Here is a 10,835-nt window from a genome sequence, read left to right on the forward strand (position 1 = left end):
CAACACAAACCAAAACAAGCCCCCACCCCCCCCCAAAAAAAAAATCAAACCCCCTTCACATTCACATCCCCTCCCTCCCACCCTCCCCAGGGTGTCCCCTGACAGTGTCACGCCGTGTTCTGCCCCGGCACGTGGAGCCGGTTGTTGTCCACATCGATGTCCCCATCGAGTTGGAGGCAGCAAGCATGGGAGCCTTCGTCCTCCTCCTCCTCCTCAGCGGCAGCTCCGGGCGCCGGGGGCTCTCCAGTGCCCCCGTTGAGGGGCACCTTCTCCCGGTGGCGGGACGGGGGGCTGTGGGGAGCGCTGCAGCCCCGCACCTTGCTGCGGGCCTTGAGCTGGTCGCGGTAGGCGAGCAGGGCCAGGCAGGCAGCCGCGGTCACTGTCACCACCAGCAGCACCGTCACCGTCACAAACTGCGACCAATATGACACGGGGGTGCCAATGGCCGAGGACCCCCAGGCCAGCTCCTCCTCATCCAGCCCATCCCCCAGGGCCACCTCAGCAGAGCCTTTGAGCTGATAGTGAGCCACGGTCCAGGTGTAGCCGTTCTCCATGGCCTGGCACTTGTAGATGCCGGCTGTCCCTGGCTGCATGATGACCACCAGCGTGTGGTCAGGCAGTTGCATCATGTTCTCCTGGGCACTGCTGGGCTGCTGCCAGCTGTAGGTGGCCAGTGCAGAGTGGCGAGGGCACAGCAGGTGGACGATGGTGTTTGGCTGGGGGTTGAGCACTGCGGGTGTTGAGAGTGGGGTGAGGCAGAGCACCCTGTGTGACCCATACCACCCCATGGGCCACATCCCACCCTGTGTGCCCCATCCCACCCCATGGGCCCAATCCCACTCTCTGTGCTCCATCCCGCTCCATGTGCCCCATCCCGCTCCACGTGCCCCATCCCACCCATGCCACCCATCCCACTCTGTGTGATCCGTTCCATCCCATGTGCCCCATCCCATTCTGTGTGCCCCATCCCAACCCATGCGCCCCACCCTGCCACGCTCCCGTACTCAACCCTGTATGGTGGAATCCTCTGGTGGCCCCCAGGCCCGGGGCATGGCCACGCTCCTCCCACGGTGGCATGTGGTGGCCGGGCTCCCCGTCTCGATGTCCTGCAGCCACATGCTCCTGCAGCCGGGAGAGCGGGGTCAGCACCCCAGTCCCCTCTGCATCCTCCTTCCCATCCTCATCCTGGTGCTCACCTGTCCTCAGTGGCCATGTGGGTGGGCTGGCAGGAGCCCTCGGGGCTATGCCAGGCGCAGTAGGGGTCCCGTGCCAGCACACACTCGGCGCAGCTCCGGTGCAGGCTGCAGTTGGCCAGTGGGACCTGGAGGACACCTCTGGAGTAGCCCACATAGATGGTGCCCTGTGGAGAGAGAGGTGTGTGGCTGAGCCACCCCCCAGCCCCCACGCCAGGGTTGGGGTGGCTGTTGGTTGGTCCCATTTCTTACCTTCCCTGGGGCCAGCAGCAGGTTCTTCACTGGCTCCGGCGTCCGGAAGAGCTCAATGCTCTCCACGATGTGGGGACCCTCGGGCAGCTCCACTGCCTTATGCAGGAGACCCTTCGCTGCGGGGCACAGGGGACATCACCAGGGCTTTGGAGCCAAGGGAAGGGTCAAAGGGGTGGCCCTGTGTGCACCCCCCATAAACCCACCTGTGGCCAGGAACAGGACACGGTAGGTGGTCCCTGAGATGCCACGAGTCTCATCCACTGCAATGCGTGTGTAGGTGACATCTGACTTCACCAGGAGTGGCCTCCCCTGGATGGGTGACACCTTCTCATCCATCAGGAAATGGTCTTTCATGAAGGTGAGGGCTTTGTCTGAGGAGGGAGCCACGGAGCACTGCAGGGAGAGAGGGGTCAGTGCTCTGAAACTGAGGGGAAACTGAGGCACAGGGAGGGGAGGGTGTGCTGTGTCACAGCGCTGCCCTGTGCCAGCATCCTGCTTGCAGTGTGAGCACACTGGGCAAACTGTGACACACAAACCCCTTCCCTTGGGAACCAGCATTGTCCCTGGAAGGGTCGAGTCCCCCAAGGTGGGCAGTACTCACACTGCCAGGCCGGGGACTCATGTCAGGGCCACTGTAGACAGTCCAACGGGAGCTCTCCTTGTTCAGCTCCTTGTACTTGCCCTCGAAGACCTTCTCCAGATCCTTCTGGCTGTAGGCACAGACGGCGGCGCTGCCCGCCCTGCCTGCCTGCCTGTGGGGACATCCAGGTGGGCACCAGAAGGCTGCAGGACCCCAGGCACCCATCACACCCCTGGGCACTCACCACTGCGAGGTGAAGACGGCATAGAAGTCGGCGCCGCCACCATGGCGGGGCAGGGCAAAGGCATGGTGGATGACGTTGAAGGGGAAGTGGCCGGGCTGGGAGCACACGAGCTGTGCCTTCAGGAATGTCGTCCACTTCTTCTGCAACACCTTGTCCCCCCCCACATCGCTCTGTGGGAGTCAGAGGGTGCTCAGGAACAGGAGCTGGATACCCCCATTTATCCCCTGTCATTGTCCCCCATCATCCTGCCCTGTCTTCATCCCTTGTCATCATCCCCCATCACTGTACCCTCCATGGTTCCTGTCATCTTTATGATCCCCCATCATCATCCCCTGTCATCGTCCCCCATCATCGTCCAACTATTGTCCCTCATCATCACCATCTCCATCATTGTCCGTGTCTTTCTCCCCTGTCATCACGCCCCATCATTGTGCCCCCATCGTTCCCCACCATCACCCCTCATCATTGTCCCCTGTCATTTTCCCTCATCATCATCATCTTCCCCCATCTCTGTACCCTCATCGTCCCCTGTCGTCATCCCCTGCCATCGTCCCCTGCCATCACCCCTGCACCTACCTTGCAGACACGGGCCACCCGCGGCACCAGGAGCCGCTCGAAGAAGTCGAACTCTTCGGCCGTCTCCTCGAAGAAGAAGTAGACCTTGTCGTCCCCAGGGATGCTGAAGGAGGCCACGAAGGCAGCGTCATCTACAGGCATAGCCGGGGCAGGTGGGTGAGGAGCTGGAGTCGAGGGGGCTGCAGGCACCCCCGGCACAGGTGTGTCCTTCCCAGGACCGACCCTCTGCTCACCTGAGAGCCAGCGCAGGAAGGCGTCTGTCTTGAGCAGGGTGCGGGTGCCCAGCGAGCGGGAGATGATGGGCTCGTTGCCCTGGAAGTTGTTCATGGTGCCAGTGTAGAGCTCACCATCTGCTCGGGGACAGGGCAGAGGGGTGAGCCATGTGGGGACACTGTCACCCTCCGCTCCATCCCAGGGGTGTGCCCACCCGTGGGGCCACTGGCCCCGTACTCACCCACCAGCAGGGCCGTGTAGTTGTGCTGGGGGTCAAAGGGGCACTGGCCCTTCCCATCCAGGAAGGGTTGTCCTCTGCTGCTGGACACCAATGTGAAGTTCTCCAGGTGCTGTGGGAAGGGGAGAAAAATCAGCCAAAGGAGCGAAAACAACCTCAAATCTGCAGGGAATGGATGTGGAATCCCTTGCAGACATGGGGTGGCCTGTGTCTTCAAGGTGAGTGCAGGGATGATGACAGGGGACGACGGGGGGTACCCAGCTCCTGTCACCTTTCCCCACTTTCCTGTTGGGGAGTGATGGTCCCCATCACGTCCTCAGCCAGGGGGAAACTGAGGCAGGGACAGGGAGCCTGGTGTCACCTGAGGGGACCAGAACCCAAAATCAGAGTTTCCCTGCCAGGGGAAGAGTCACTGGCAGCTGAGTGAGAATCACTGGGTGCTCCTTTATGGAATACAAAGATGCCCCTTGTGGGGGGACACCCAGCACTCCCCATCCCGGGGACACCTCGTGATGTAATTCACTCCTGGGGCTGTATTTTGTGGGTCCTCAACAAACACAACCTGCCCAGAGACCCCCCCAGGCCCTGTCTTGGGAGGGACACTCACGATGTAGGTGCATGCAGGGCTGAAGGCATAGGTCCCACAGACGTAGAGGTGAGTCTGGTTCAGGGCCACCAGGACTCGGATGAAGTTGAAGCACTCGGTCTGGGGGGGAAGAGCAAAGTGGAGGCTGAGCACCCCGGCAGCTCTGTGGGACCCCCTGAGCCCCCACAGAGCCATCTCACCTCTTGGCTCTTCTTCTTAAAAGCACACTCAGAGGTTTTCTCAGCCGTGGGTCCCCACATTATCTGCAAAAGGAATGGAAATGGTCCTGGGCTGTTGAGCCCAGCCCCAGTAGGGGAACTGAGGGAGGAGGGGAACCCCTCCGCTTCCCCGAAAGTGACGGCTGCTCACCGAGGCTCTTGCACGGATGCTGCCGGGGGTGACAGTGAGGGCCAGCACCCGGTCACGTGCCCCCACATACAGCTCCTCCTCACTCTCATCCAGGAGGAAGATGTCATAGTGTGAGACGTTGTCCTGGCTGAAGTGGGTGAGGGTCCGCCGTGGGTCCTCTGGCAGGAACAAAGGGGGTGACGGGGGCCAGGGGACACACACACCTCCCACGCCCACCATCACCCCCGGGCGGATGTGGTAGCAGCTGCCACCATGGCTTGTGTCACCTCTAATGCAGGAAATGGGGTGCAGTGCTTGCCCCGCAGCTCCCACATCACAGTCTCCACTTCCCACATCCAGGTCCCCACCTCCCCCTGCCTTCTCCAGGTCCTGCTGCAAGAGCTGGATGTCTCAGACCCCAGAAATGGGGTGCGTTTTCCCCCAGGCTGTGCCTGTGATGCTTTGGGGCCAAGGCCAAGGGCAGTGCTCCATTTGGGGGATGCACTGCCCTGGGATGCCAGCCTGGGCGGGGGTCACAAGCCCCCTGGGTGGCCCCAGACACAGACAGGGACTGCAGCTTCTTATTTGCCCCCACCAGGCACCGAAACGGGGGGGGGATTTTGTAATTCTGATCATGGCTGTGTGGGAAATGGGAAGTGACAGCTGGAAGGGCACAGCCCCGCCATGGGGCACAGACCCTCCTGCTGCCCAACCATCACCCCACAGCCCCCCAAACCCCTACTTTGCCACCTGCCTTTCAGCTGGACACACTGTGCCTTGTCCCTTTTCCTCTCCTAAGGGTGACCCTGAGCAGACCCTCAGTGCCAAGTGAGTGACAAAATGGCTCTGCTGGGTCTGGCACCCTGGGGTGAGTCCCCAGCTCCCCCTCCCACAGTTGCTGGGGTGCCAACCAGCCTAATCAGATCCCCTCACCCACTGCATCACCTGTGGTCACTGGCACAGTCCCCAGCCCCACATGGGGGTGAGGAGAGGGGTGATGAGGCTGTGATGGGGAGCAGCCCACAGCTCCTGATTCTGGATACTCAACCCTGCGGATGGACACTCCCCCAGGCCAATGCTGTGTGTCCCCCTCCCCAGCTGTCCCAGCCCTTCCCAGCCCTCCCCCTCCTCCCCGGTGTCCTACTCACCGCTGGGGAAGGTGATGCGGGGCAGGGGCTCGGTGCACAGCATGGCAGCCGGCACCACCACCCCGCAGAGCAGGCGGAGGGCGGCGGGCATGGCGGGGGGCGGCAGGGATGTGCCCCGAGAGGGTCCCAGCACCATCCCTGTGGGGAGGGAGAGGGTGAGGGCACGCGCTGCTGGGCTGCGTGGCGCCTCAAACCAGCGGAAACAAGACGGGGAAGCAGCACCCGGAACAGAGGGGGAGGATGAGGGGGTGCCTCAGTGCCTCGAGCCTCGTGTAGCCCCCCAGTACGGGTGAGAATTTCCCACTGCTGCACCAGTACAGTCAGAGATGTCCCCTTGCCCTATGGGGCTCCTGCACCAGGACCGCCCGCACAGGGGTGTCCAGATGCTCCAACCTTTGCCCCCGCAGAGCCCCACGGTGCCCATCCCTGTCAGGGGTTCCTCTGTCCAGCTCCATCATTGGCCAGAGGATCCACAAAAAGGAGCGGGGAATACACGGGGTACCCCCCTGTTGCAGCTCTTTCTGCAGCAGAAGCGATGGGGAAAGAGCTGCATCTCAAGAACCTCACAGCCCCCAGGACCCCTTGCTCGTGGCCACTGTGTGCCCAGCGAGCAGCATTACCTCTCCGGCGGGCGCCAGCAGAGCGGCTCACCTCCACCCCTGGAGCACCGGCACCCGGCGGGAGCCTGAGCCCTGGGGGCTGCGGGCACAGGACCCCCGCGGGCCCATGCCCCGCGTCCAGCTGAAGTGTGGTCCCGCTGCTGGACCCCCAGTGCGGCTCGTGCTGGGCTCGCTGTAGCCCAGCCCAGCCCCGCGTGGCCCTGCCAGGACTGTGGGAACCTGAAAGTCCTGCTGGAAGAGGACGAGCCTCGGCAGGTTGGGGCAGAGGGTGCCTGCGCCCGCCTCCCTGGCCTCGCACCCCCACGGGGACGGCAGCGAAGCCTGGTGGAGGCAGCTGGGATGGGAACTCGGGGTGCTCTGCTCCTCCAGCTACGTGCCCAGTGGGTGGCAGGGGGTACATGGGGTGCCCAGATGCCTGGATTCACTTCATACTTTGGGAAAATCTTTGGAGTGAGAAAAATAATGGCATTTTTCCTGTGGGCTGTGAAGATCGACAGCGGGCCTGAGCATCACCCTGAAAAACAGCCCCCCAGGGCTGAGTATTGCTCCCCACAAACTGCCCCCTGGGGCCAAGCATCACCCCCACAAGTAGCCCCCCAGGGCCGAGCATTACCCCCATAAACAGCTCCAGGGACCAGGAATCCATCGCCCCCATGAACAGCTCCATGGGGCTATTACCCCCACAAACAGCTTGCCACGCCTGAGCACTGCTCCCACAAACAATCCCTTGGGGCGAAGCATTGCCCCCACAGACAGCCCCCCCAGGCCCAAGCATTTCCCCCACAAAGCTCCTGCAGCTGTCCCAGGAACCTGCCTCTCTGGGGTCTCCATCCTCCACTCCAAGCTGCAGGCAAGAAACCCACCAAAGCCAAATCCCTGGGGTCCCCTGAACAGCACAGCCACACCTGAGGTGCTGCAATGTCCCTCTCCAGCTGAGGCTGAGGAGCATCCTGCTCTGTTGGGGCCTCCTTACCTGCCTCCCCCGGTGCCCACACCGGCCCGCCGGGACACGGAGCCCCGGGAGGGCAGTGCTGTCCCCACCACCTTGCTTGGCTGGGACAGAAGCTCCTTGTGAGCACAGAAAGTAGGTTACTCTGCCCCGGATTTCCCACTTGGCGAAGGGCTGGCTGAGGGACGGGGCCACACGGAGCCTTGGACCGGCCGCATTGTTTTGCCCTGGGCCAGAGCCATCGGGGCCGCAGAGGGGGAGGAGGGAGTGGGAAAGGGAGCAGAGGCTCCTCGGTAAGGCTGAAGGCTCGGGGAGGGGGCTGGGGGAAACACCCAGTGTTCTCCCAGTGTTCCCCAGCACAAGCCAGTGCTGACAGGATGTGAGGCAGGAGCAGCCTCAAGACTGCTTTGTCAGACTGGGAAACCGAATCCCTTCATAGCCCTGAACCTTCTCTTTTCTGGGTCCCCTGGCCACAGTGGTCTGGGGATGTCATGGGTGTTGTCATTACAGCCTCCCCGTATGGGATTTGGCACATGGGAGCAAGTGTCACCAAGGGCCTCTCAACACTGGGGTGGTTTAGTTTACCCCTCATGCTTATGGGCTGACCACGGCCGTGGCTCTGTGGATCTCAGCCCTGCTTGGATCTCTTCTTGGAGGATTCCCTGTAAGCCAGGGGCAGAGCCAGGCCCAGCCCATGTGCTCAGCAAGGTGAGCTGTGACAGTGTGGGGCAGCTGTGCAGCTGGTGGCACTGATCTCCTGGCTGCCCAGACCTTCCCAGTGCCTCAGTTTCTCACAGCAGGGTCCTTCTCTCCTGCTGGTCTCCAATTCCCTGCCCATGTCACCTCCCAGGAGCATCCCTGTGGCATGGGGGCTGGTGCAGAGATGCTCCCAACACCCAGAAGGGGCTGGGACAGCTCAGCTTGGAGGAGGCTCCTTTGATCCACCCCCCTCCCAGACCTGGAGCAGGGTGTGTGTGTTTAGGGAGATGGAAAGCAAGGGAGGAGGAGGGGTGGACTAGAGACATGAGAAGATGAAAGGGAGGAATCTGGGGGGTGAGAGTGCAAGGGGAGATGGGAGAGGATTCGTGGGGGGGGTGATACAAAGGGTGGGGAGAGCTGGGGGGGTGCAGGTTAGAGAGAGAAGGATGCACAGGAAGGAGCTGGGGGTAAGAGGGGGTGTGAAGGGGTGCACAGGACCTGGGGGAGGCAGAGAGGGGAATGTAGAAGGGATGTGAGGGCAGAGTGCAGGGGAGTCCGGGAGGGTGCGAGGGGGGGCGGGGGACTCTCTCCGGGGCCAGGATCTCAGCCCCTTTGTCGCTGTCTGGCAGCATCAGCCCTGGGGGTCCCCAAAGCCCAGCCCCTTTATGGCCACTGCCCCCGCCCCGCTCGGCCCCCAGCCCCTGCGGAGCCCCCCCGGACACTCCCGGCCGCCCCGGCCGCCCCCGGCCCCGGTCCCGGTGCGGAGGTACCGACCTGCGGCGGGCGGGCGGGAGCAGCATCCCCCGGCCCCGCATCCGGCTCACGTCGCCATGGCTACGGCAGTACCTCGGCCGGCCGCGGCCCCCCCGCGCCGACAGACCGACGGACACCCCGACAGACGGACACGGGGCTGCACAGCTCGAACCCGCCCCGCATCGACAGAGCGACGCACACCCTGACAGACGCACCCCACGCCCCGTGTGGGCAGGGTGGGTGCCCACCAGCACACGCGTGGGCACCCCCCTCACCACCCCACGCGCACCACTGACACCCTCATCCCCTTGAGGTGCAGGGACACGCCTCTGCCCCCACACGTGTCCCGTGCAACCCCTCTCCTGACACACTCCTGTGCCACCATAACTACATTGGGGCCCTTCACCCCAGTTTTGCTCTCTGCTATCGGCAACAAGTCCCTGCACCCCCATCTCAACACCTCCAAATCCACACTCCATCCCTGCGCCCCCATTTTTGCACCTCATGCCAGCACTCCGATATCCACATCCTGTCCCTGTAACCCCACCCTTGTCTCAGCCCCCCCATTCCCACTCACCCATCCCAGACGAGTGCTGCTGGCTCTGGCTTCCTGCACTACCCGCCTTTGGGGTGTCCCAGAAGGGGGTTTGGGGCACAGCAGTGGCACCAGGCCTCCAGTGTGTCCCCCCCCAACAGCACCCACAAATTTTGGTTGATGACACTTTGCCCCTTGGAACTTCCCTTTCCAGGAAATCTGACCCTGCTGGTGCCAGCAGATCCCACTTCTGCTTTGGAACTTGCCCCCTTCTCCTTCCCAGAAGTGTGAGAGTGGGGTGCCCTGAGCCCCAAAAGAGGATCCTCAGTCCCCACTTCCTCCCTCTGCAGCCATCGTCCCGACACGACTCCGCAAGTGACTTTGCCCCCAGACCCCACTGCACAAGCACACACGAGGCACTGGGAGGTGCCAGTCTCTGCACAAGCTGGGGTGCAGTACCAGCACCCCCAAAAACAGCAAGCCTGGAACAGGCCCATCGATGGGGGTACCTGCCCTGCTGGGGCTGGGGAGCAGAGCCAAGTGCCCCCCCAGTGGCTCCCTGGTTCCCGTGGTGTTCGGGAGCCTTTCCCAGGGAAATGTAAGGAGCTTGTGCCTCGTGCCTGCCAGCACTGGAGGCTTATCTGGAGTCTGGTGTAGGGACCTCTCCCACCTCACGGCTGAGCCACAGGCCCTGAGCCCTCCCTGGTTCCCTCAGGGGGGTAGGGGTCCCACAACATGCAGCACCTTGGGGTGCAGCCTCAGGGAGTGGCAGCAGGCACAAGCTCAAATCTTAACTCCCCTTTGGGATTAGTGGGGCAGCCTGACCTTAATCCCCCCCAGTACGCAGGGGCCTGGAGGGGCCGGCATGGGACTGGCGGGGCCCCCAGCACTTGCTTGGCCATGCCCCGGCTGGTAAACTGGTGGCTGCCAGACACTGGGGTCAGTCCCAGCTCTACCCCATCCCAGTGATTGCTCCAAGGCTCCCTGTGCTAGACTTTCCCCCAAAAAACCTGGTGGTCCTCAGTGTGTACCCAAACCCGGGTGCTCCCACCCAACCACGCACCCCAGGGCACCTCTGCAGAGACTGTGACACTCAGTGCACAAGTGAGCAAGGCCAGGCCATGGCTCCTGCTCTGGGCTCCCATCTGCCTCCTAACAGACTCTGGGAGAACCTGGAGCAGGGCTCAGCCCCATGGGACTGAGAAGCAGGAGAAACCCCACATTGACTCAGTGCTTTTGCTGGAATGGGGCTGGAGCTCTGTCACGGGCTCTGTCACAGTCCCCATAGGGGTGTGTGAGGTCTCTGTGGGCTGTACATGCTCCCCACGGGGCTGTGCAAGGTCCTTGTGGGGTATGTATGGTCCCCATGTGGCTCTGTAAGCTCCTCATAGTGTGTCTATCATCCCTATGGGGCTCTGCACTGTCCCTGTCCCTGTCTGTGCAGGGACCCCACAGGTCTCCAGCTCAGCCCTTCCCCAGTGTGACCCAGCCCAGGGGTGTCGGGACACTGGGGTCCCGTGGGGGGTGCAGGAAGGACCCGGGGCATTATTTCCTTGTTGCATTTCCCCATGGCAGTTCCCCATGGCAGTTCCTGTGTCTCCTGGCTTGTCTCCTCCTGACAGCATGGCCAGGCAGCAGCACAAGGTCCCGGCTTCTCCGTGGGGCTTCTCCCTGCCGTTCCAGAACCTGCTATTCTTGGCACAACCTCATAACTTTTGGGGCCTGGCAATGCCAGGCTAAGAGCTGGGATGGATCTCCATGGAGGGGATGGGCTGCAGCATTCTGGGGGTACCTGCCCCAGGCATGCCTGAGCTGGCAGAGACAGGGGGCCAACGGGGCACAGGCAGGGGGCCAGTGTGTCCCCTGCCAACCTGTGAGAACCCACCTCTGAGAACTCCTTG

At 62.8% G+C, this 10,835-nt stretch overlaps 1 protein-coding gene across 2 annotated transcripts; it reads right to left on the minus strand.

The window, feature by feature from the left end:
• Nucleotides 1-98: 98 nt before the first annotated feature.
• Nucleotides 99-9,094, minus strand: SEMA4A (semaphorin 4A). 2 transcript variants are annotated; one of them, XM_017808421.1, is made up of 15 exons: nucleotides 8,977-9,094; nucleotides 5,379-5,516; nucleotides 4,252-4,409; nucleotides 4,083-4,145; nucleotides 3,904-4,002; nucleotides 3,300-3,408; nucleotides 3,079-3,195; nucleotides 2,846-2,976; nucleotides 2,270-2,439; nucleotides 2,047-2,197; nucleotides 1,649-1,838; nucleotides 1,446-1,561; nucleotides 1,197-1,360; nucleotides 1,010-1,122; nucleotides 99-730 (listed from the first exon to the last, which is right to left on the minus strand). In XM_017808421.1, the coding sequence occupies exons 1-15, from the start codon at nucleotides 8,978-8,980 to the stop codon at nucleotides 108-110; spliced, it is 2,346 nt and encodes a 781-aa protein (XP_017663910.1). In that variant the 5' UTR covers nucleotides 8,981-9,094; the 3' UTR covers nucleotides 99-107. The 2 variants fall into 2 exon arrangements, with proteins under 2 accessions (XP_017663910.1, XP_017663911.1); XM_017808422.1 differs by lacking the exon at nucleotides 8,977-9,094 and adding an exon at nucleotides 6,972-7,047.
• Nucleotides 9,095-10,835: the final 1,741 nt, after the last annotated feature.

The sequence above is a fragment of the Lepidothrix coronata genome, unplaced genomic scaffold (genome assembly GCF_001604755.1).
Source record: "Lepidothrix coronata isolate B3197 unplaced genomic scaffold, Lepidothrix_coronata-1.0 Scaffold23, whole genome shotgun sequence".
In the NCBI taxonomy this organism is placed as follows: domain Eukaryota; kingdom Metazoa; phylum Chordata; class Aves; order Passeriformes; family Pipridae; genus Lepidothrix; species Lepidothrix coronata.

What these genes read in the sequence shown, in the direction of transcription:
- SEMA4A (XM_017808421.1), bottom strand. An exon ending in CTACACGGCCCTGCTGGTGG is followed by an intron (nt 3,196 to 3,299) that starts GTGAGTACGGGG and finishes GTCCCCGAGCAG; the next exon opens with ATGGTGAGCTCTACACTGGC. An exon ending in CACATGGCCACTGAGGACAG is followed by an intron (nt 1,123 to 1,196) that starts GTGAGCACCAGG and finishes TCCCGGCTGCAG; the next exon opens with GAGCATGTGGCTGCAGGACA.